Here is a 26,514-nt window from a genome sequence, read left to right on the forward strand (position 1 = left end):
CTCCCCCCTTGCTGATGAAAAAATTTCAGAAGAGATTTTTCCCAATGGTAAAGTGGTAAAAATAAGAGATACTGGAGTTTGGAGGGTAAAAGTGATTGGAGAAAATCTTCCTCTGGCTAAAACAAGTGGGAAAATATACAGTAAGTTCAATGCTGCCATTAACTGTATTGCTAATTTTAAGATTTGTCAATATTTATACGGAGAATGTTTCTAACCACACAGATTGTAAAAATGGTAGTTTAGCTAGGGTAGTGACCTCTGCTTTAAGAACTGCTCATGCTGCAGCAGTAATTAGACTTTATTCTGGTAGGCTGAATGGACTATAAGCCTGCTCCTGCCCTCCGCATGACATGTGCATCCTGTAGCATTCGGAAGATACCTGAAACTAAAATTGAGAGATGCCAGTTTACTGTGATGCTCTCTGGCACCGCTTTGTGAAGCATATAGTCTGAAAATTTGAGCAAAAGCCTTTTTGAACAGGCAAAACACAAATCACAGTTTACAATAGATTGAAATTGAAATACTATCAGGCTGAAGTAATGCAGGCAGGAAACTGCTGTCTGAACTCAACAAGGCTTTCCTTCCTGCTTGTAAATCTCTCTCTTGCTTATTGACAAAAAGAGATTACAGGCATGTACGGTTTGGTTTCGCCCTCCAGTGATATTTGATTTCCAGACCTATGCGTCGATGCAAACAAATGATCTTAAAGCTGCCGTCCATCATTTACACCGAGATCTCTTTAGATTATCTTGAAACTATCTGGAAACCAGTCTATGCAGTATGCAATTACTGTGCGTGAGGCAAGTGCTACATTCTCCTATTGCAGCGAAGTGGCTGCACCTACACTTATTCCCAGGTTCCTGACTGTCATCTATGTTTTCATCTCTCTCATGCCAGGTGGCTGGGACTGGGTTTGCAATTACTTATTCCATTGTTCTGTTTTTCCCCGTTTTTGACTAAGTGCCATGTGAATCTCACTTAAAAAACCAAAACAAACAACTACATTTTCCTTCTCCCTTTCCCATCCCCCTTTCCGGTGCTACACTAAGGGACTTCCTCTCAACTCACAGCCAGCTAAAAGTCAAAATTGTAAAATTGCAAATCAGTGGCAAGGGATCCATGTAATCAAAATTAGCGATTAAAAAAAAAAAAGCCCAAAACTTCTTGCTTTCTGATCTTAATGAAACATGAAAGTGGGCAGTATATAGTTCTGTGGATAAAAAAGCAAATAGTCACCTTTAGACTAGTGTTATTCATGTTTGAAACTTTGTCCATTTGTTCCTCATAACAGGCCTTTTAGCCTCTGTCCTGGTTGGGTGAAATATCTAAAATCTCTGAAAATGATGCAGCTGACTGTGGCAGGTGTCAGGGGGAAGGATATGCAAGATTTTACTGTCCCTGTAGCATTTTTGGGGTCTGTGGGCTGCTCTAGCAGACATCATCTTTATTTGACTAGCTCTGTAGCTCAATACTTTGTGCTAACCATCAGCACTGTGTTCCTGTTTGCCGTTCTTCTGTAGAATTATTTTTTGTTAGAAAACTCAAGAAAATTTGAATTGGTCTGGACAGAACTAAGATGAAAACTTGAGGAAATGTCAATCTTTACCAGTGCTATCCTTTATCAGGGCTCTTTAAAGACAAGAACTTGGATACAACTGAAATATTCCTCTCCCCACCTTGTAAAACTCATGCATAACTTGGGTACCTGGCACTTCTGCTTTATCCAGGGATAAAAAAAAGAAAATTAACCAATTTTATAACCCTTCTCTATGGCAAGACAGTTTCTTAATGTTAAAGCTTTTCATTGTGACAATTTCCCAATCTAGCTATTAGCTTTATTGATTAAACAAGCCAAATAAATAGTACTAAACTATGCAAACATTACGGTTCATGAGTAGACACTTGTTTTTCAATGCTCAGTACAGTTTCCAACTGTCCCTCAAACAATTTATCAATTGACAATGCTTACTAAAAAGACAAACTAATTTTATAGTCAAAAATAGGATTTGCTACATAGAGTCATTGTAAACCATCACTTAGATCCTGTAGCGATTAGGCAAGCCAAAAACCACATTTGGCTTTTAGGCTATTTTTATTCTTTCAGAATATTAATGAAAACACTCTAAAAAAAAAGGGAAACAAATGAGGTCAACTCACAAAGTCTCTAGGCTGTGGAGCCCATCAAAGCATTTCTTTCCCAGGGAGTAGATTCTATTGTTATGGAGATGTCTGCAGGGGAACATTAAGCACACAGTCAGGAAAGCAGACTGCACACAGTGGACTTGAGCAAAACATTTTGGTGGTTAAATCAAAAGAAACTTATTTTCAGGCATGCACTGATTATATGCAAGTCATGCTTTTGCAAGAGTATGTATAGGAGGCACCTCCCCCGCCCTCCCTCCTCTCTCCCGATATCTCCCCACACAGGCTTCCATTTGGTTTCATAGGAGGGATTTGCTTTAAAACCACCTAGATTGTTTAGAAAGGGAATATCCTGGAGTTTCAGGTTGGGGTTTGCATAGTGAATACTTGGAAATTGTAGACATATTCTCAGTGATGGTTAATTAACATGTTGTCTTAAAAACTGTGTGTGGGGTGTGAGGTGCGTATTTGGAAGATGTATGTTCAGAGGATGCTAGAGGGTATGGCACAGAACAGGAGCAGGTGAGAAGACGGATAATATGGCAGACAGGAAAGGGGCATTAGGCTTGCAGAATGAAAGAAGACACGAAGCCATAGGACAAGTCATAGCTTCACTGACATAAGAAAACTAGCCAATCTTAAAAGTGCTGTAACTTGCATTCCTTTGAAACTACAAAAATCAACAACTACTTTCTCAAATGTTTAGCAACTGAAAGTAATTTTGTTACATATGTCAACCAACCCCCCCCCCCCCCCCCGCCCCCCCGCACGAAGGCTCAGAGTGCTGCCTATTTCTAAGTCTTTTAGACTGACATGGAAAAAACCCAGTCTGTGTGAAGCTCATTAATGTGAGTAGATGCAACTTGGAGCCACTTCAGGCTGGTTTTTAAAAAGGATGCCTTTTTCCCAGCAGATTTTTTCCTTTTATTTTATTCTTGACACTCTACCCCTATAGTGGAGAGAAACTACGGGAGTAGCACTTTAAAAGAAAAGAAGGGCTGTGAATGAGGGGCTGCCAGGTACTTTCCCTTCAATGCTTCATTCTGCTCTGAAAATAATGTTAAAGATCAGAGGCCCTCTGAATGTTCTGCAGAACGTACAGAAATTAAGTCTACCTGTCCATAAAAGGCAGGGATTCTGATGGCAAAATGCAAATGTTCTGTGGGTTTTTCCTTTCCTAGGAAGAAACCTATTAAACTCTTTTTTTAATGACTACACTGACTTTTAATGCTTTAGTTAGCATGAAGAGTGCATCCCCAAATTCCAATTATGTTTGGATCTTTAATGACAGAGCTTCAAACTGGCTCCAATTGACCATGCATTTTTGCACGGAGTTGAAAATTTGCTAGACTGTATAGAGTAGCAAACAAAAGAAAGCAGAACCACATACAAAGATTTTGACGAGCCAAAATTAGCAGATGTTGTAGATCATGAGGAATGATTCAATCATTAATCAATACAAAGCCCAGAATATTTGAAATAAGCAAGGCAGATCTATAATAAGGAAACTTAACTGAGCAGAAACAATCAGGGTATGAAAAGCAATAATTTTCTCCTGCATTTCTTAACCGTCCTTTTATCACTATATTTCTGGTAGGGATCTAGAGAACGATGTTCAAGACTGTCTCTTGCCTTTACCATTACTGAGGTAAGTCTAGAAGCTCAGTCAAATCACAAGTCCATCCACTCTTTAACTTGAATGGGACTGATACTTAATGTAAACACAAGGCAAAGATTTTGCAGCACAAGGCAGCTGCTACCCCCCATTTTTGGTGCCCTATATGCTTATATGAAGATATCAAGCACTAGGCGGAGATGGTGATTATAACTGTCAATAAAGAACCCTGGCATATGCCAGGTTCAATGCTTACACTGGGGCTAGAATATGCTAAACTATGCTAAGTGTCTTACAGACTATGGTTTCAGACAGTTTGTAAAGCTTGAATGTATTATTGTCTCTTTAACGATGCTAACATTTTCCGTAACTTCTCCACCTCAGTTTCTCCAACCAGTCCAGAATTTTTTCCACTTGCTACGTTCCCAAAAGATAAAAAACTGAAACCACGCTCCACAGTATACCTTCCAGATTTTGGTGCAAGCTACGCATGTTTTGTTTAGTTGAACTGGTATGCAAACCTAACAAAATACAAAACTACATATACTTCCTATGAAGGGAAATGCACTGGACGGCATTCTTTCCAAGTTACCCAGAAAGCTTTCAGTTCATTTCCTATTTCTAATCTTCCCTCATTCGGCCTTAGAGTCTTAGAGGGCACACAGTTCATCTCTTCCTGTTTGTTTTACTGACCAGATAGGGTGATTTTTTAATTCCCTTACATAGTTCTTCACTGGAGATGGAAACTTTTAAGCTAAATCAAAACAAGTGATTTAGCAAATGCTAGTTTAACTGTAGGAAGACGTAAAAAATCTGTTTCTCCAAGATAACTATTTTAAATTTTGGGTTGTAGTATGTATACAATCCAGAAAACTTAATTTATGTTTTAAAAAGAACATTTTCTGCAACAAACGGAATTGACTTCTTGGTAAAGGAATATCACTAAGCCTAGTGCAAATGTAGAAGGGAAACTGCAAATTCATTGCTCCATGGTATCAATTTAATATTAAGACTGTAAGAAAAAACAAACATTTAATTAACTCCTGTATATACCTAATTACCTATCATTTGCCAACTGGGGAGGGACTAGGGGAATATTTAATTATTAAAGGTTGTCTCAAGCAACATCTGAATTGAGCATTGCATCTTCAAGTAATTTATCACAAAGAGGTATAAGCCCTTCAAAGAAGCTGAGATTGTGTCTAAAAAGCAATCAATAAAACTTACAGAACTACCAAACTAGAGAGGTTTCCAAAAGCATAGTCTGGTATGTAATGAATTTTATTCAGTGCCAATGTCATTGCCTGAAGTGCTGGTAGACTTCTAAAAGCTTGGACGGGAATTTCTGTCAAAGAATTATCATCGAGCCAGAGGTGTCTAAGGGAGACCAAGCCATTGAAGCAGTTGGGGGGCACATAGTTGATGTGGTTGGCATCCAGACGTCTAGGAGAAAAAAAAAAAGACAAAATTGACTCTGAGAAAAGAACAGTGGACTGACTTACACAATGGTTATCAGAACTTTTCACAAGAACACAACCCCAAAGGATGGACATGGGTTGCCACATCCATTTTTCATTTCCCGGAGATTCTACATTTCCATCTTGCTTGCAGCCTCACCCCTGAGACCTCACATGGTGTCTACAAGTCTCCTTGTCAGGTGGCTCTCTGCAGACAGCTCTCATTTGGAGCCATCAGCTCACTGAGAGCACACACTGATTGTTCTTGAGCAGAGCCTCTCTACAGACCAGGTATGAACTTGTTTCCTTTCCCAATTATTTGAAAGTACAGAATAAAAAAAAGCAAGAAACTCAGCCAGAGATTCTCTTTCAGAACCTATAAATCACTGAGGTGCAAGATGATTTGGGTTTCCATACTCTAGACATCCATCTAAGAGACAAAAATAAAACTCACTTCTGAGTCTCTGTTCCTGTTTTACCTGTTCTTAAATACTCTTTATTCCAATGATTCTAATGAGCACTGAAATTCACAATTTTTAGTAGTGGAGCAAAATGGTTTTTAAATAGAGGTTCGTGTTGCTAATGCCATGTATTTTTTTGAAAAAGAAATGATTAAATACACTTCAGCTCCTGCAAAGTCGACAGAGGGAACTCAACTGCACATCACACCTCTTCCAAGTCTGCAGGTGGTACCTTGCCCTCACACTTGTATAAATAAAGATTAAATCTATTGAACCTTTTGCAGATGTGGCGCTGGAAATATTATGTCATATATTCATTGGCTTTTGCTTTTGCTCTGTTTTGCTTTCCCATTGTGATGCTTTCAGGGAAAGATTTAGAAGAGTGCTTCAGATTTATGAAACTTCGTGAAACATCCAGATGGTGATCTGCACTCCAATACACTTTTTCTACTTTTAATGTGTTGTAGTGACTTGCACCTTGTTCAGAACATGAAAGCCATGCTCTAAAACTTTTCTTGAAGATGTCTGTACAGAGGAGTAATTAAGTGAATGGCGAAACAGAAATAAATTTAAATAGATGTTTGAAAACACTACAGAACAAACAGCCACACCCAGGGTACAAAGAAGTAATTCCGTACAACCTAAATTCAGTCTGTTTGAGAGAAATGCAATACTCTTTGTGGCGGGCATACTAATCTCTTTATTTAAAGCTGCTTCCTCATTTACAGTCATGTAAAATGTCAGGTCCATTCTATCTCCTGCTCCATGCTGCTTCTACCTACTGCACGAGAACAAATAATGACTGCTAAGGCTCCGTGCCAGGCTGGCAAATAACTGAGACAAGGTCAGTTGGAACAAATTTATAAAGTTCAGTGTCAAAGCCCTTGTACAATTAAATTTTCAATATAATAACTGACAAGGCAGGCAGCAGAGACAGAGCTTCCAAAATAACTCAAGGGTCTGTCAACAAATGGGTGAGGCTGGAAATGTTTAGAACTACTCATGCTGTACCTCCCCCATTCCCCAGGCAACAACCACGCTACGCCTGTGTTTTCAAATAAGGTATAATTTGAATGAGTAGATGAGGTTTCTTTGTGTTCAGTCAGAAGTAAATTTCTTCCCTGGGTGATGCTGGTATGTAAACTACGAGGTTACAGTTGCCTTAGTTTGACAGTTACACTGATTAAAGAATGGAGGCTTTATTCAAACTAAATGTGTTACTATATTACAGTTAACATCTTGTTCAATAGGAAGCCTGCCTGTGCAGCTTTGACGTCCCCATTGACTCCAGAGGAGTTACTCACGGGATGCCTGGCTGCATGGCGAACCCAACAATCAGTTGTTTGTATGTGATCCTGTGGCTAAAACGGCAATATTTCTGCTGCCGTCAGTGAGGCCAGGATTTTTATCTTACCAATATTTGGTAGCAAATCAAAGAACTGATTTTTTTCTTTTTTTTTTAATAGCTGAAGTTTCCAAATATAAACCCACCACTGGCTATAAACAACATACACAACATAGAAAGAAAATCAGGACTGCTGTAGTATGAATGAAATTCTAAGTAGTTGAATTATTGTTTAAATAAAGTTTGGAAGAAATCAAGAAGCTACAATGATCTGTGCTGCAGGTCCTATAACTGGATTACATATCCTGCAAGTGCTCCTAAAAGTACTGCTTCAAGCGCTCTTTTGTTATCTAATCTTTTTAAAATTTCCAAGTACCGTTTTCCTTCTTGCAGATATTAAAAGTTTTCAGCAGTGGTTATGTTTCCTGTCATACTGTAGGTAATGCACACTGACGTATAAAGCAATGATCAAAATCGCCGTTTTCAGCCAATTGTTTTACATGTGTTGATCAAAGTTTTGGCACTTCCAGAACTAAACCCATTAACTCACAAACATGACCCTATTTATAATTGAAAATATATAGATAACATGTGGCGAGTTTGAAAGCTGCTATTATATTCCAGAGAGAGCCAATTTAGGGAAGCAGAAATGCTTGATCTCTTCTGATAGGCAGCATGTAAATAAAGCAGCCAGTATGAAATTCACCATGAGCTCACTTAAAACGTCTAAACCTTTCAAAGCAAATGCTTGAGCTATGTGGACTGTATCCCACCAGTGTTTCCTGTGACATACTGTGAATGCTACGACCACGTGCATAAATTATGGAAAGACATTATTCATATGGAATTGTAAACAGGACTCATTTATAGGTACTCTAAAACGAGTGAAGGTAGATGTTTGAAAAAGATTTGATTTGCATTTGTTGATCAATTCAATATGACTGGTTATTTAAGTTTTACATCACTGGTAGGTTTCTAAGGGAACATATTTTTTTTTTCTTTTTTTTCTGAGTCTTCTCTCAAGAGCAAGCCCAGCTACAACCTGGATGTACCTTGTGATCAAGAAAGTCCTTAATGTCTTGTTGGACTGCCTTGCTCATATCAATCAAATGCTAGATATGGGATCAGGAAGGAGATTCCTCCCCGGTCCTTCTCCCCTCTGAACTAAACAGCTAACACATGGATTGCCTTTTCTTGCAGTGGATGAGGGTCTGCATACAATGGAGGGATCAGAGAAGGGGAGAGCCACAAAGACAAAGAAGTCAAGGACAAAATGTTTCTTCTGACATTTAAGTTTAAAATGGGAGCCATAAAACCAAATGAAAAGGGGCTATACGTAACAGGTAGGGGAGGCAGAGAAGTGAGAGCACACAAGGACTGATCTTGGGCATGGTGGATCAAAGAAGGGGTGCACTCCTCCCTCTCCTACCACCTTCTTCTTCTCTGACCCAGCTCTGTTATGCAGGGAGCCACAGCCAAGCCTCACTACAAGGTATGGGGCAATGATGGATGGGGTTGGGAACATGGCCCGTCTGGGGAGTGTGTAACGGGCAAAAGGGGGTCACCTGCAGCCCCACCATGTTTGCTTGTGTGTGGTGACACAGACCCTCTCAAGGGTTTGTTCACAGGAGTTTGACTAAAGCCTCATTTAAGTAATGACAAGTGACATCGAAAATGGCTCTGAAAAGTGGGAGTAATGAAAATATAGCTGGCTATTGTGAGCCATGATTTTCAAACATGGCCCTTTATGCAGGATATCCCCTTCAGTCCACAGGGGAAAATGCTAGGACTATTGTAAAAGCTTAATTAAAACACACCAACACAGCAGTTCCCACTGCTCACTTTCAGCTCTGCCCTTGTATGGGCTTCTACGAGACTGACACAAGGAACCCTGTGTGGCAACTGCAAGACCAAAAAAGGAAAGTCACAAGTCACCGTTTAGGAGCATTTCTTTCTGTCCCACTGCTCAGTTTTACATGAGGAGATCTCTGCAGCTCTGGGAGTTTTAATCCTTAGTGTTTCTCTTCCTATCCCAACATGCTGCCCAGGTGTTTTGGTAAACCTGCATTCAAGACGGTGGGCCAGGATGCTAGCACGTTGCCTAAAGCAAACCAGCCAATTGCAATGCTATGTTTATACAAAGATTGGCTGTAATACTGGGTACCCTCAATCCCCGCGGGCACGAAAAAGTGGGGGCCAGCAGGAGTTGTTGGGTTATGATACTGGGTACCCTCAATCCCCACGGGCACGAAAAAGTGGGGGTCAGCAGGAGTTGTTGGGTTATCCTAGGAATCTGGCTGCAGACTCAGATCAGGAGTCCACAGATAGACTGGCACATTTGGTGTGGCTGGGAACGTTCCCAGGTCCTGCAGCCAGCTGGCTCGGGGTGGCCCGGGTTACGCTACAGACTTCTCCCAGCCTCCCAGGAGAGGTGGCTGTATGCAGGGACAGTCCAGATGGCCCTCGGGAACAGCTCAGGGAAATGTTAGCTAGCATAGGTCAGAAGTGTGCCAAGAGCCTCGTTAACAGCACAGCAGGACAGACGGTCATGGTCAGTGCCTGGGAGCTCTCTGAAGCACCATTTGCTTTGCCAGGTTGGCTGTGGCCACAGTCTGTCAGTGTGTGGTGCCCAGGAGGATCTCTTTGGAAATCTAGTGTGAGGACTGTCCTGCTAACCACTCCAACAGCAGCTTCTTGTCTTCCTCCCACGTGGTGTACGTCCTGGTAGGCTTCAGCCATGCAGGATGATTTTTGGCTATCAGTTCTGAGGTTGAGAAATCTGTCTGTCCCTTACAAATGTGATAAACCCCCTCCTCTTTTGAGATTACTCAGAGGACAGAAAAGAGTCAGATGCCTAGTAGCTTCTACTGGATGAAAGAAAACATCATCCAGTGGCCTGGAATCGCTGACCTAGTTCAGCCTGTTTTCATCCCCCACTTTGAAAGCAATTGGCCCTATGGCTGGTTGAGTTTGGGACTGCACCCCCAAAAAAATAGTAGCACATGCATTTTAGGGAACCTTGCACCTCTATCTTCCTCCCAGCTGCTTATCAAGCTAGAAAAGTGTCTGTGACTGAGAGGGGTGGTCTGATATTGTACTAGTGCTCCACATTTCAGTCACTCTTCTGTTATGTAGCGTATCCCAGGGCTCTAGTGGCTCGGATGGTTAAGATGTTCAATACAATGAGGAAACTGCAATGGTTAGTTTTGAGACATCTTTGTGTATGTGTACATGGGTACACACAACCTTGATTAAACAGTGGGAAATTCCTCTTCAGGGAGTTTGTGGGTACCTGTTGAGGTACCAGGTTTCCTAAGAAGGATAATGCCTCCAGTAGGCTTCATTATCATGCGGTGTGACATGGAAAACCATGACTAAAGCTCCTGTCTTTTCATGAAAACAGTTCTCTTGGGAGAATGTGATATTATCATAGTTGTTTTGTCTTTTAACCAAAAATCAGGATTATTAACACAAGTATCAAACCGGAAAAAAAATTGTTTAAAGTTAACATTTCTGAAAAAAAGGCTTTTTAATTTCAAGCCTGAACTGGAAGCATTTCAGAACTCTGTGTCCTCAAAGTCTTCAACTCTTTGTTCAGATTAAGAATGGAAACTTCTCTTGAAATGTCAAATATCTGGAGGAGTAGGGAGAAGATGAGAAATCCACTTGCTGACCTGTTCCAGCCAAGCAATTATTAAGAACATTCGAGATGATTTCTAGATAATCTTTTATGTAAAACTCAGTGTCACCATCAGGTGCTCTACAAATACTAAAATATCTTAAAAATAAAATTTAAGTGATTTACAAATTCTGTTAGGAAATTTCAAACAAATGTCATTATTTTCTTGTCACTTGTAAAGTCAAATCAATTTGCTTCACTAAATTCCAACTTTGCAGGCTGTCTGCAACTTTCCCTCTATCAACTGTTTCCAGTGCTTTGGAAGATGGTCTATGTTGTATTCTGCCCTATTTTCTACTATTAAAGTAAAAGTCCTCTTAAATTTTACAGGAATGAAAGCAGGTGATACAGTAAATAATGCTTGCTTTTAAATGTCCTTCATGACTGGTTTGGCACGGGCAGTGAGACAGCACCTGATCTGTTCTTGATTTTGCCTATTTCTGTGTCTGACAATGCAGCAGTAAAAGCTGCTCACTAACAATGATGTTTAAACAAGAAAATAAACAGGGAGTGAAGTTTCATCTGTAGTATTCACTGCAAAGGGTTGTATTACAATAGCCCCAATAAGAGAATAGTAGAAGTTTTGCTTTTCCATCAGCAATGCCAATTTGCCAATTATGCCTCCTTCCTTTAGCAGCACTCGCAAATGGCGATCTGCAACTTAACAGCTGCTAGTAATTTAAAATTTGTGTTAACATGTTCAGGGAAAAAATTAAAAAAAAATTATTGATATGTCATAGCCTGTTTTACCAATCCCTTCTTGTTTAAAAATACTTAAATTATATGCCAATTCTGGTACATAAGGGATGTCATTAGAAATGACAAGACAATCACACTAGAGAAAAAAAGATACCTATTTAAACAAATACATACATTAAATGAAAACAGTTGGACAGAAAACAAGCTGTTAATTAATACTGATATTTGAAAAACAAGCCGGTATACATATGTAAAAGGTTTTTGGACTATACATGTATATTCAAAATCACTAAAAGCTGCCTTGATTTAAAAGCAGAATGGAGGTATTGATGCTGTGGGAAACACAACATCCAGAGACCACCTGCTTATAGTCAGTTCTAAAGAGATATATTTGCTGAAGGTGAGTAACACAGAACACAGCATTCAACTGACACTTCAAATCCTGCTGCCAGGATCTAAGTTGTGACACATCAGTGACTGTGTGTTCCTCCCTTTCAATCTTGGTACCTGTGAACATACTTTCCTCTTTTTGGCTTAACAGAAATAAATGTCATTTGAATTGTTAGCACTAGTAATCCAAATAATTTGTATTCACATTAGATTTCAGAGGAAAATTATAGCCCATATAATATGTTGGAGACATCCTTCTGCTGAACTTGGAGATCAAAAGCACATCTCAAAATCAACATGTTCTGGCTCCTTCCTTAAATCCTCCTGCCACAAAGGGAACTGGAGTTCTACGCAATCATTGTCCAAGCTCTGGTAGCCGAACTCATTTATTAATCAAAGCGGCAAGTCACTGTTGTTGACTATTGAACTACAAAGACTTCTATAAAATTTGAGAAGACTTTAATATTGTTTAGAATCTTATTTTTTGCTTCAGGGACAGAAAAAATATATTGTTTTTTGTTTTGAGGCAACTATACAGGCTTTCTCATAGACTTTTGCTGTTGAAGATGAAATTCACAAATCTTACGGGTTTTTTCATTTATTTTTTTGTGCCCATTTCTCATTTTATAGTATTTATTTAATAATATCTGCTGTCTGAAGAAGACTGATCTATTCTAGAGGTAGGTCAAGCCTTAAGAAATTGTGAGTATTTACCACTCAAACTTGTCACGCCATTCTGCATGCCAACAATATTACAACTTGGACAAGAAAGTAGAAGAAATTGTTGCTCGTTCCTCCAGTACATCAGTCCTTGTTCTGTGTGTCACAGGCCATCTAACATCAACTAACGTATCTACCAATATTTATGCCTATACCACAATTTTTGAGCCTGGAACTAGATAATAAGGAGAACATCATCCATAAATACCTTTTTGTGCAAAAATTTGTGATGGCTTTGCATTATGAGTGAACATGGAAAACTTGTGTGTGCATATATATACCCATATATTGTACATGTGCACACACACAATTATATATGTATGCTTACATAAAAATGATTTTAATATAATCTTCTGCACATTGATTAAGGTAGCAAGGCAGTTAGTATGGCGTGCCCCTCTACATGACCGCCTTTCTTGAGTAAAACCACAAAAGGCAGAGATTTGAGTCCTGTCACCAGTTTTCAGTTTTTTTCATCTATACTAACCTAAAGCAAAGGGTTAATGAGGCTTTCAGAAATCATGCCACCTGCCTAGTTAAACACAATAAATACAAGAAGTTGCTATCTTACAGGAATTGCCTTTGTGAATGCTTTTAACCTCTTAATTACACTCTTGAAAAGACTCCTGCTATTTCAAAGGTTTCAAGAAATAATTCCTATTGTAAATCAGAAACCAATGCAAGAACCACCTTGTGAACAGAAAATTCCTAAACCATATGAAACAAGAAATTGAATCTGTGCACACCTTTATCTGACAGGCACAACCTCGCTTAAGCAAACAAAAGAACAATAGTTTTATTTTCCTCAAAGAGGTCTCTTGCTGGTGATCGTCTTTCAGGTGATAGTAGCTTTTCTGTACAAGCCCGTATCATTCCATCTTGGGTCTGCTACACAGCTGTCTAAAGGTTTCCACTGACCACTCCTATTCTCCCTCTGCTTTAATTCTGTCACAAAATATCAGTCTTTACATTGACTGCACAAACTATGTTTGGTTTACTTCTTCAACTTCTTCACTCAAGGAAGAAAGTATTTGCAACAAAGCCTGAGTGAGACTGTCATTTTGTTTAGAAACTGTGCTGAAAATTCAACAGTCTCTTTCAAAGCAACAAAGGAACTCTTGTTTGCTTGGCTTATCATGTTTTGGTCCAGAATGTGTATAGAGTGATGTGATCTCAGCAAGATTTTTTTTGTTTGTTTAACAGAAAGAAAATCTAATATAGTCACTAGACCAGCATGTTCTCATGACTTTTTGAAAGATCAAAGGAAAGAACCGTAACCTCAAAAGTATATGGCTGAGATATTTCAGTCTGTGTCTGGTCAATAAAGTAAAAAGGCACTGACCAAATAACAATTATAAGATAATTAATTCTTAGGGCTGTTCCACCTTTAGAAACCCTAACGAATGCTTTGTGTATTAAGGACGTAAACATTGTTCAAGACAGACATAAGAACCTGGGAGCTAATACAGTATAATGGGTGTCTGTGTAGTGGTAAGTTATACACAGATGACTTAATTTTTCTGAAAATCAATTCATTTAATTAATTCTGTTCTTCAGATTTTGGCTGAATTGAATGTATGCAAAAGATGTTAATGTTCTGGTTTCTTTATACACACACAAAAAAGAGCAGGTTCAACACAGTACATTTCTCAACCAATACATCTTAACTCTAACCAGACTGGATAACTTGGTACAGATGTTCACTCTATCCTTGTCATTGTTAGACTTTTGCCAGTGATGTTGGTGATCAGTGCACGCTGTAGCAACATTTTTTGTGATAGATATTTGAATCCAGATTGACTTCCACATTTGGATCTTGGAACTTTTCATTTCACAGTAATTCTGTGAAAACATAAGGTGGTTAACTAAACCACAGAGAAGAGTCAGTTGGCATTTTTCTCTGTCCAAAGAACCTGCCTGCCTATCTTCAATCATCTAGATATTTTATGCTGCACATTCAAAACCAGTAGATCCTTTAAAAAAATTACTCTTTTTTTTGTATCAGGTGACAATGGAATTCTGTGAGTAATTCAGAAACATACTCTATTTACTGCATCCTCAATTGTGACAGCAAGAGTGGCCTTGTGGCTGCAAAATGCGAACTGCAAGGGCAGCAGAAGGAACCCATGATACTTCATTGACTGAACAAGAACACGGCAGACAAATTTCAGTATAGATAAGTATCAATTGAGGCACTTAGAGAAAAGGCAATTCAAATTTTACATGACAAACTCTTGAGTAGCTACCAATATGCTAGAAAGAGGTTCTGCAATTGTAATAAGTATGAAAATAACAGCTCAGTGTTTATTTAAGGTTAAAAAAATTAAGCAAGAAAAAGTTCAAGGAGTTAGTAGGAAAGTGAACAAGAAAGCATCCATAATTCCCCTCTATAAATCCATGGTGTGCAAACTCTTTAAACATGCTGTGCAGGTCTGATCCCTCCTTGACTCATCTCAAATTAAATATATGAGAGCTGAAAAAAAGTCCAGTAAGACTGACAAGGATGACCAGAGGAAGAGAATAGCTCCCACATAAGAAAAATCCTAACAGTTATATCTGAAAAACATGACTGAAGAAGATACAACAGAGCTCTATAAAATCTGGCGTACATCAATAAGGAACTGCTGTTTCCACTTTCTCTTGATGCTGCACTTAGGGGACATCAAATGTGGTGGGAAGTTCCAAGTAAATAACAGGAGGTACTTCACCATGCTACGCAGGGCTAGCTGATCAGCAGATATGCTGCCACAAAAAATCATGAGTGCTACATTGGCTCAAAAAGCATATCGTACAAACTTATAGAAAGAAACTCTTTAAGAGCTATTAATTTCAAAGAAGCCTCAATAGGCTTAGTGAGTCCCTGACTGCAAACCTCTGGCAGCTGGGACTGTTTACCAAAGGACTATTATTATATTCCTTGCTGGACCTTCTAGTTTTCCTTTGGCATCTGCTGTTGAAGACTGGGTACTGGGCTATGTCAGTTTTTAGCACAACCTGGTACAATCATCCTTATGTTATGGGGCAGAAGCCCATCAAAATAATTTCATTCATACCACAAAGCAGCCAATCCTCACTCCTGCTCTTGCAGTTCTGGCAGGAGTTCTGTTAAAACTGAAGCTCTTGGATTGAGTCAGAATGGTACAGTCAAGAACTATAAATACAGAGACCTGCCTGAAGCACAGAATATAATTAAGCATCCTCTAGTACACTTTGTTTCATGAGTTAATAGTGTTTTCCATACTGCTTAAAAAGAAAAAAATTACATGAAATGAAAAAAAACCCCAATGGAGTCATTTGGGATTCTTTCTTTTCCCCAGTAAAGAATCTTGACAAGAAACGATGGGAAAGACCAGTGCTCAAGGGACCATATTCTTCTTGACAGACAGAAAGCATTGCAGGGCAAGGAGTGTCTTCTCAGATGGTGAAGCAGTTTACAATACTGCAAAGAAGCTGCCGGTGTCATGAAATTACTGGAATGAAATCAGTCACTTTTGATGTTTAATTGAGGGCACATTTCTCTTCAAAAGCAGCTCAAAGAGAGTTAAAAGAAAAAGTTGATTCAGCATATTACTAAGTGATATTAACAGGTAATTAATAGGTAATCATATATTACTGTTCATGCGATGTTACAAGTTGATTTATCAAGTATACTCACAGAGACTGTAGACTGCGCAAGTTCTGGAGTGCTTCAGTAGGAACCTGGCGTAGTTGGTTATTCTGCAGCATCCTACATTTTGAGTAGCACAAAACCCAGAATCAACACAGTAAAGACAATTTATTTCTATTGTAAATTTTCTTCCAAGCTTACCTCCTTTTTACTGGTTCTACTTCAAGATTACAAACAAAGGAAAGCCACACAAATACTCTGTTCCCCTGTCCCTGTCAAATGCCAGTTCTCTTCAAAGCAAACAAATACCTGTAACACATTAGCTTTGTTAACAGCTACACATCAGCTCTGAGCAGGATTTTCAAAGCAGCTGAGGAAGTTAAAAGAATAAATCCGATTTGCTTTCAATAGGGCTTGAGCTCCTAATTGCCTCCAGTGATTCTGAAATTGTAATCCTCCTGTACTGATTTCTTTTTCCTTCTGAAGTGCTTCAGTTTCTTATTCTGATAAAGCTGTGAAGGACTGACCCTTGAAATCCTTACTCAGGAAAATGTTAACTGTATGAGGAGTTTATGATTTGGTTTGAATAAAAGTTTATCTCTGTAAAAAATGTTTTTTCCCAATGAAATCAGTTTTCTCAAATGGAAGGTTGCTAGCAATGACGTGACAAATCTCTTTTCTGAAATATCATGTCATTTAGCTGGTGAAGATTGAAAAATCACTTTTCATTCCAAAAGGATCTTTTCTTCCCTTTGAATACTGTTTCATTCACACTGCTTAATATCCTTGTTTGGACCAACTCCTACACATATAAAAGGATTCTACGCGAGTAAAACTGAAGTAGTACATGCTGCCTTCAAAATCAGGCATACTCGATGGGACATTGTAAATGAAATAATTTTTGGCAGGCCTGAATCTCCTTAGGCCAACAAGAGCTACAGCTGGCCAACTTAGGAGTAGCTGGAGTGGGAAGCTATTTGTACTTCTTTCCCACTTATGAATTTTTTCAGTACAGCTTTGTATACTCTTATGGTAGCATCTGGCTTGGCTTGATGCTGCCTAGGAGGTTGGCATTTTCGCTAATAATACAGTTTCCGTGAACTTTACATAGGCAAAGATCCCCTCTAGTATAAATACTGTGAGATGTGGCCTGCTAATAATTTTAGTAACTATATGTACTGTCATATTACTCCAAATAAAACAGGGTTTTGTAAATTTTTTATAATTTATCTTATGGTAATTGCATTGTGGAGAACAAGATATAAAATACGAACTGCATTTTAAATTAAGTGCTGTTCTACAATAATGTTTTTCCCCCTGCCTCTCAAGAAAAGGCGGCAATTTACTCCCAGTTTTGTCTGATCATGAAAAGTTCACTAAGATTTTTAGACTGAAATCAGAACTTTTGAGACAACTAAAGAAACTATTAACCAAACCAATTTTTACCTTTGATATTGTACAGAGACATCTATTTGATGAGCAAGTTGTTTTTAGAATGCCATTAATGTTTTCCAACCTTTGTGTTTAGGATATTTTCTATATGAAAAAACAAAGATTTAATGATGTTCATATGTATCTTCAATTGAAATGTTCAAAATGAGCTGATCAAAATATGTAATTTACTTGATCAAAACTTCACTGGTTAATTAGTTCCCTGGAGCATTTAGGAAATCAGAAATATATCAAACAACACACAGTTTACTTACAGCACTTTAAGACTGAAAAGGCCAGCAAATGCTCCCTTAGGAATGTATGTCAAGCCATTTCCTGCAAGACGTCTGCAAAGTTTGAAAAAGGAAAAGAAAAAGAGTGAATACTTTTTCTCTTCATGTGGAATTAATTTGGTTGTTAAAAAGTGCAACACAGCTATGTTTGAGCGACTGATGCCAGAGGCAGTAGTTTAAGAGCCTTGTTTTGTCATTAATACACTATTAAAAGAAAAAAAAAAGAAGAGAAGTCCTCAACTGTACAGTTGGTTTACTGACAGCTGGACTGCAGAGACAAAATGCAACTTCACTGCAAATTGAGCTTATGGTTTAGAATGCACATCAAATTGTTCATATTGTTCTTTTTAAAAATTAGAGCAATCTCAGCAACTAAAATACAGATATACTGACAACAATTAGCATCATTGGATTTACAGGCATGCACTTTTGGAATTGTGCATGTATGATGTCTCTGAACATTTAACTCCTTGGCACTAATATAAAAATATATCCACATAGTAGTGACCACAGCTGATTTTAAAATAACCACACACAAAACTGCTGTACGGGTGGAATCATAGTTTTCCCTGTGAGCAGATGTGTAATAGGTTGGCATAAAGTGTATTTGCTAAAATTTGTAGGGCTTTTTTCCCTATTTCTATTGCATTTTCCTTCTCAGAATGCCTGAAAGTATTTTACAGACCTAGGTAAGTAACAAATACCTCTGTAAAGCGTGTTACTCTGTCAAAACAAGCCTGCATTCTGTAAGATTTGTGCCTAGGAAAGAGATCATGTATTTGATGTGAAATAATGGCACCTCCATGTTCCCCATCGGTGCAACTCCAGAGCATCTTGCATTTAGCCTCCTGACATCCCAGTTCAGCATGAATGTGCTATGATAGCTGTTCCCTAGCTGGAAAACTGACTGGTATGGGTCAGATTCCCAGTCAAGTTATCTTGGGCCAGTAGAGCCATAGTGTCTGCTCTTAGCTGGCAACAAATGCGGGTTGATATGATGTAACCCTCTTTGCAGACCAAGTTAAGCCAAATGGAATTGGTATTTCCCATCAGCTAAGATATTGCACACCAAAATTGCAGACAGCTACCATAGTCCGGCTAATGTGATAACAGAGTTGACATTTGATTTAGTCTCTGGCCCCTTAGGAAAGACCACAGGACTAGATCCAGAAAATGCCTTAGGTACCAAGATGCCGGAGAGGAACCTATAGCACTGAAGTAGGCACCAGAGTTGCCAATACTGTTCATGGAAAAGGCCAGGTGCTTATGACTGCAGTCCCAAAGACCCAGCACTGACTGGCCCTTAAATGTTGTCTTCCTTTGGAGGTTAGTTGCCTCAAGCTAACTACGGGGTCCTGAGCATACCTTCTCTTTAGACATCTATTTCATACAGAAAATACAAATAAAAATTGGGCCATAAAGGAAAAAACCCCATGATTCTAGATCCCAGCTGCAAAGACTTTTCAGGCATTTTCAATTTGTGCAAAAGGTCCTTGCCTGTACACACACCTGCGAAGCGATGTGACCTGTAGCTCTGAGCAAGTGGCTCCTCCTCTCTGTTCAATGAATTTAACTGTGCTCTGCAGAGGTGCTCAGCTTCAGACAGAGCTGCTGAGCTTGTCTCTCACTGGGGAGTACACTGCAGTCTGGTGTTCAGACATCTGAGAACCAGGCACGTGCTCTGAATTCCTGCAGGCAGATGAGTGAACCGAACCTGGCTCACTCCTGTTCCAAGGTGAGGCACTCACAGGCTGAGCCTATTTTTTTTTTCAGATGTATGAGGGGCTTCTCCAGCTCCAGCTTTCATTCTGAATGAAAAATGGCAATGACTTTTGGTTTTTACTGGATCAAGCAGGTGTGTGCTAGGTTAGGCAGACCAGAGCAGGTCCCTGAAAGTAAATGCTATTTGTGGATCAGTGGCTAGTAGAGGCTCAGGACCTATCTAATGCTGATCTCAGTTTATGATATGATTTTTTGGAAAGACTAAAGACTGCTTCACCCTCACAGCACCCTTTCATTCTGTTATTTTAATAACATGACTGGACATGAATCTGGATATGAGCCTGGCATGAACCAGAAAGTGAGGAGCCTCCAAAACTTTACTAGAAAAAAAGTAGTTACAGGTATTGAGATTTTTCACTCACAGCTGTAAGTTATTGCTTTGAGTGTCATATGGAAAGCTTGATAAAGAGCAGAGAATGAAACTCACATGTCTGAAAACTCAAGCTGGTGCTCTTTCAGGTCACCATCCCTTCTTAAGTGTGGCTGTGTTGTGGCAATTTTCATAACTGTTGCAACGCAAACTGGCAAACACACTGCATGTTCATACTGCCTGTTTGAACTGGAATACTCTTCACAAAGTGGGATAGCTGAGAAAATCAGACCTGTTTAAGAGCTCCTGGAGAAGGGCTCTGGCAATTACCAAGCATGCTCCTCCCTGTTGCAAATGCAGGACTGCGGCAATTTAACTGGGACACTATGCAGCTTTAAAGTTTTGTTTCAATGTGTAATACTCACTTTTCCCAACTTCAGAGCATCATCATGGCTTTCTGCGGTAAGCCTTAATGTTTGACATTTTTTGAAAATGGACTGTCATAATTTTAAGACATTTTATGGTACCTGTAATGTATATCTAATATATTTAGAAAGAAATATCTAAGCACAGAGACACACCTATACATGTATATGCTGCACGTCTCACTGACATTCAGGATGGTTTTAGTGAGACTGTACCGTACTGCATTGGGCTGTATCTATGCTAGTCTCTGATGGCTAAAATTTTTCCATGTAACTTTTTTCCTTGTTTCCTTTTGTGGCCAGTTTTCTGTCAAACTGTCTTCAGGAGAAGATTTGTCAGATTAAACTGTGGTCATTCTGACTGTAAGGTCCATTTGGATAATCTGGCCACCCGCAATATACCATCCTAATGGCCTGACTCCTTCCGCATGGCCCCAGCTCCAACATCTTTTAGAGGAATATCCGAAGCCAACAGACAGTTGTGAGCCATGTTCCTGAGCTGCTCTGAGTGATAGTTACCTGCATTGTTAAACTGAGATGTAATTTTTGACTCTTTTCTTCTGTTTTGTTTCAGATTCCAACCCTTGTTTCGTATTCTGCTTCTTTTCCTTTTAGATCACTTCCCAAATATTAAACATCTTGTACAAACACTTCAGACAGATGAAACCACATGTTAAACTTCTTTTTGGTAGACACAACTTCTGCATTTACTCCTCATGAGTTTTTCAAACTCAGGTCATTCTTGAAGTTCTGTTTTGAATATTTTTCAGTTTGAAAAGAGCTCTCAATAATTTTGCAGACAGTGGTTAATACTACCTTACATGATACTCTGCTTATGCAGCAGCAGATCATGCTCATCATGTGCACCCCTACATATTTCGGTAGAGGGTTACATCAAATGTACCACAAATGCCAAAATACATGTATGTCTGTGTAGTTCTCTCACCAAGCAAACTGACAATGTCAGAAAAGGTAGACATCTGGTAACAATTATTTTCTAAGTAATGATGTTGTCTGACCTTCAGTTACCATATTAAATTCTTTCTAATGACACCCTTTTCGTGATTTTCTGTGGAACCGACTTCAGGCAAACCACCTATCTATTCCCAAGATGCTCCATGAGACCACTTCTGAACACCGGCACAACAGCAGCATCTTCCCAGCCCTTAGGAACGCCCCAGCATTGTGGTATTTGGTAAAAACCAGCAAAAATGATTCATTAGGATCATTGTCTATTTCTTTCAATATTCTTGGATGAAAGTTAGAGCACCAGTTCTTTAAGGTATGCTCAAAGCTCAATAAGTTTGGCTTATTTGTTCCTGACCATTTTTAATACCTTCCTTGTGGGTTTTTCCTACTGTTACTGTTTCTATTCTCAGTCTTGGCATAGGGGAAAATAAACCCCTTGTTGACACCACAGTACCTATCAAGTATCTATCAGGGTCTAGTCTTCTCCACTTCAGGGATTTTGTTTTCTATTACCCTAAACTATTTGAGGGATGCTGCCCAGTATTTTACTGAACTTTGGATGGACTTTAGGTAGTGATTTTAGTCTGATGGGTAAATATCGCTTTCCTCGAACAGATGAAGATGGACATACTCTCTGTCTCTATAGTTCAGCATTTAGTTAATGACTTCTGAGAGCAGAAATGGACCAGCTTGTTTATAGTGCTTACATAACCAAATGGCTGGCTTCTATTGTTTCAACAACTTCATATTTCAATTTTTAAAAGTTATTTCTTTTATTTCCAGCATTTCTGACATTATTTTAGAAATATCTCATTAAGCGCATTCAGGCTCAAAGGTATCACATCTCTCTTATGAAAAAGAAATCAAAAGTACACAGCATTACTGATTTGGAATCATATTTTTGGAGCTATATTATTTTAGAACTAGATTTTACTTATGCTGCTTCATATAATCTTGCAAATTAATGGAGTTTGGAAAAGTTTATGGGGAAGTGTTACTATGTGCTTCCCTCAGTACCTGCTACTTGCCACTACTGGAAGCAAGATACTATGATACTTTTGGCTTAAGCACAGGCTAAGTTTTTATACTACTGCATGTTTCTTTCTAAAAGGTATGTAGAATAAATGAGCTGAGAGAAAGCATGTTGTCTCCTTCCTTTCAAATGGCAGCAATTTATGAAATATCTTTCAACGCAGTTCAGTCCAAGCCTTGCCTGGTACCAAGCCTCTCCTCATTATCTGCTGGGATGGAAGGTGGACTTGAAACACTAAAAAGTCTTCTCTCTACAGCTAACAAACTGTGGCATTTAATAAAGAAAGCACCTCTCCGTAACTCTGGAAAGAAGCTGTGGCAAATCTAACCCAGCTACTCATTGTCTGCAGCAGATAATGACAGTACGATATGGGTAGTGGATGCTTTTCTTCTTTGCTGAGCAAGCACCTGTAAAGTGTATTTCAAAATCCAGTAGTATCAAACCTATACAAGAGACATGAAAGGAAGATAATAGTCTCCTTGGGAAAAAGCATATGTTTACATGAATTAATATTCATGCTGTGTTCTGACAGGATTAGCACAATGGAATTTTCTAGAACAAGTTACTGATCAAATCTTGCAAGGTGCTGAAATGTAGGAGAATAGATGGCACTCTGGATCTTGGTGTGGCTGAACATATAACAAGAATAAGCAGTGTGAAAGGAATCAAGCTCCACTACTCAAAGTGAAAATCCAGTGAAATCTGTTGTAATTCTATTTCAGAACAGATACAGTTATGTAGAACTTCATTACACTCAAATTTACGATAAATGTTTTGGACTCTTATCATTATGCCAGTAAGCTATAATAGTAATACCAGACTGACTCAATGTTTCTAGACTAGTGCCAGTGCATGCCCTTTAATACAGCTTAGGTTATATATCACTGCATCACTTGTGTTGCATTATATTTAATCAGTCTGCGTGCACTGCAATATCCTATACAGAACGTAATTGTGACTGCAATCTGAACTCATCCTTCAACTGTGCAAAGATACTGAGGGATTTCTACAAAAATAATTCTGTCAACTACTATCTTGCCTTGATGTCTCTTTGACTCTGCATTTTACTTCTGTTCACTAACTGGTTTGCTGGTTTTACTCAGGAATGAGAGCAAAGACTGCACATGCTAAGAGAACGCTCTCATGAGTTTGGTTTTATATATACATAAAAAAGTATGTTTAAAGATGAGTAGGTTAACATCAATAATGTCACCATTCAGTCAGCTATTTATTTACGTGTTTTTTGGGAAAACAGATGTTTCATTCCTCCTTTGCCACTTTATATACTACAACTAACACAAACTGAAAGACAGATAGAAAACTGAAAAGGAATTATATAGAAGAACCTAGACACTGGTGAAAAAAATCTTAGCTTTTGTGAACAGAAAATGAAAGTACAGAAGGCCTGAGACAGTGAAAAATCCCAACAGTTGGGACAGTTCTGCTGCTATGTGGTACTAACCTTCCTGAATTTGGTGCTAGAACTCTAGTATGCCATGTAGAAAATTCCATTAAAATTCATGAAATCGTGGATTGTGTCTTTTATACCTTCGGTACAGATAAGAAATTCTCTTCTGTAATTTGAAACTTCTTTCTTAAAAGCCTGATCTGCCTCTCCAACTGCCTTAATTGTTCTGAATAACTGATAAAGATCCGTGGTGCAATCTTAGTCTCATTGATGTCTGTGGAAAAATTTGTGCTGACTTGAGTAGAAATAGGACTCTCGTTTGCATACTACCTCAGTATCGTATTTGCCAGTAACTTACTCTTCTCTGAAGAGTTGTACTAATAGCACTAGTACCAATGCTAAAACTATTATCCCCATTTCTAATAAAGGAAATGGCTCTTTGTGAATGAACAACATGGGAGTATAACAGAAAAACATAAATTCCCAAATCTTTTTCTAAAACAACTTGTTCTGGATATAAAAAATTGCCTCTGTTCAAGGAAGAATTACCGATCTTGAATCTTTTGCTTTAATTTTGTTTCCTGTCAAACTTAATCAAAGAAACACAAGCACACAACTACACATATATTTAGCCCAACTATATAAATATATAATTTACATATTTCTATAACCATAATTTTCTTCAGGTTACATATACATCTATAAAGAGGTAACATGAAATGTTCTTGTTTCTGACATCAAAAAAGCTTTGACAATATGGATACTTATGAAGCACTTACCCAAAGTCAACCAAAATTTCGAGATGAGAGTTTAATGTGATGTTTATTAGTGATTATTCTTGGGCCAATGCAATAGAAATGTATGAATTAATGGGTGATTAATTACTGTGTTAATTATTAGTTAACTAATGGATGATATCAACGTATGTAATTCAAAATGTTTTTAAGGAGTTACTTACTTAGACTAGGAATTCAAATGTTACTCTGTATTTTAATTATCTTTTTATATTTCAATTCTGTCATGTTAATTAAAACTGTAATCATTATATTAATATAAAAAGAAACGTGAGTCAAATGATTTATTAAAAAATCCGATGCTGAGAGAGATCAAAGAAGAAAATTTAAAGATATTCTCCTTTCTTTAAAAAAGGGGAGGGGAGTGTGCAAGTCGTAATTGTGCTGTATATTATATTTATTGCTACTTACAGTTTAGATGGGAATTCAAATATAACAGTCTGCTCTCGCTTTAGGGCCTAATTGCCTTTTAAAATGCATGTGCCAAATTCTCATAGGGTGCAAGCTGGAATAACTCCAACTGACCTCAAGCAGTTGGAATGAAATCAGTATGTATTTGATCTTGAGCTGGCTTTGATAAAACAGATCACAGATTTTTGTCAGTTAAGGATATGGTCTAAAAATGTACTTTCTCCACTTAGAAAAGGCAGGGACTCTTTTTGCACCTGGCATGAGTGTGATCCAGTAACTGCTAAAGACAACTGATGTTCTACAGGGCTCCATCGGGGCCCTTCTGCTAAAGAGGAGGCTGGGTACCCGCCTTCTCATTGCAGCAAGGCCAACTGTCGGGAGGTACTCCAACATCAGCCAGGAAATCCCACGTTGATTCCCAGCAGTGGATCCCAAGGATACAACCAGTAAGAGACACACCTTTACTTCTGTGTTTGAAGAATGCTGTCACCAAATCACTACTCCCAGACCAATCTTAAATTTGTTAAAATTCCTTTCTCAGTGTTTAAATGTTATAGCAAGATGGAGCAACAAACGGTGGATCATATACATCATATTTCCTAGGCTGGGACTTCCAAGTGTCATTTACACTTCTGATGCTGGTTTTGGTTTTATCCCAGTAGTGCTAGAATCACCAGAAAGGGTAAAAATTAATAATAATAATAATCATAACAATAATCATAATCATAACAAGAATTGGCTGAAGTGTACAGCAGTACAACACAGCATCATCAGACTGTCAATAATGAAAAATGTGTTAGCTGTTTTGTCACTCCTGTGTGATAGGCAAAGGACACAAATTGTGTAGATCCAAGTTTTGAGGTTACTACCATTTTCTGAGTGGTACAATGAAAGACAACCAAAGAACTACTGGAGAAATTACCGCTACTCCTGCTTGGAAATTCAAAAAAACAACTTAGAGAGAAGTTGGGTTTACTATGCTTGTGAACCTATTAGATCTAAATGTGATATTGGCTGAATTCATTACCCATAATCGTAAACAAGTGGAAAATTGAACAATGTAGGTATCAAAAGTGTTTACTGCACGGAAATCAAGCAGTCTACAAACAGGTTGAACTTCCACCGACAGAAAAAGAAAGTATTTCTGCGTACTTGCTACTGCAGCACACGCAAAATGTGTAAGACTTAAATTAAAATCCTGCCTCAGGATCTACAGATATATAACACGTTTAATAAAGCATCGTTTCACCGTAGTTTAATTAAGTATAATGTCACTATCTGTATTGATCGCAAAACACAAAAAGCTCTTCCTATAACTTTTTTTGATATTCTGAACTAGTTCCTAACAAATATTGCTGGATAATGAATTACAAATTCCAGAAAGCATTTACAAGCTACAAGCTAAAAATAGACTTCAAAACACGCTCAGTAAGAGCAATGCAGCAGTACTGACAAGGTTTCTTGGCTATCAACCTAGAACACTTATTGTTTCCGCTTGCATGCATATCTTACTCCTTTCATTTCTCTTTTATCTTCTTCTTTC

The 26,514-nt window shown here is 38.4% G+C and overlaps 1 protein-coding gene across 1 annotated transcript in view; it reads right to left on the reverse strand.

The window, feature by feature from the left end:
- Nucleotides 1-2,153: 2,153 nt before the first annotated feature.
- The window catches only part of LOC104165513 (leucine-rich repeat-containing G-protein coupled receptor 5-like), a gene marked incomplete at both ends in the record, with an annotated part of 42,871 nt that continues 18,510 nt past the window's right edge, over nt 2,154-26,514 (reverse strand). The window contains 4 exon segments of the mRNA XM_009705163.1: nt 2,154-2,229; nt 4,985-5,200; nt 16,164-16,235; nt 17,822-17,893. Coding sequence (XP_009703465.1) covers nt 2,154-2,229; nt 4,985-5,200; nt 16,164-16,235; nt 17,822-17,893 — 436 coding nt within the window.

The sequence above is a fragment of the Cariama cristata genome, unplaced genomic scaffold (genome assembly GCF_000690535.1).
Source record: "Cariama cristata isolate BGI_N322 unplaced genomic scaffold, ASM69053v1 scaffold10258, whole genome shotgun sequence".
Classification (NCBI taxonomy): Eukaryota; Metazoa; Chordata; class Aves; order Cariamiformes; family Cariamidae; genus Cariama; species Cariama cristata.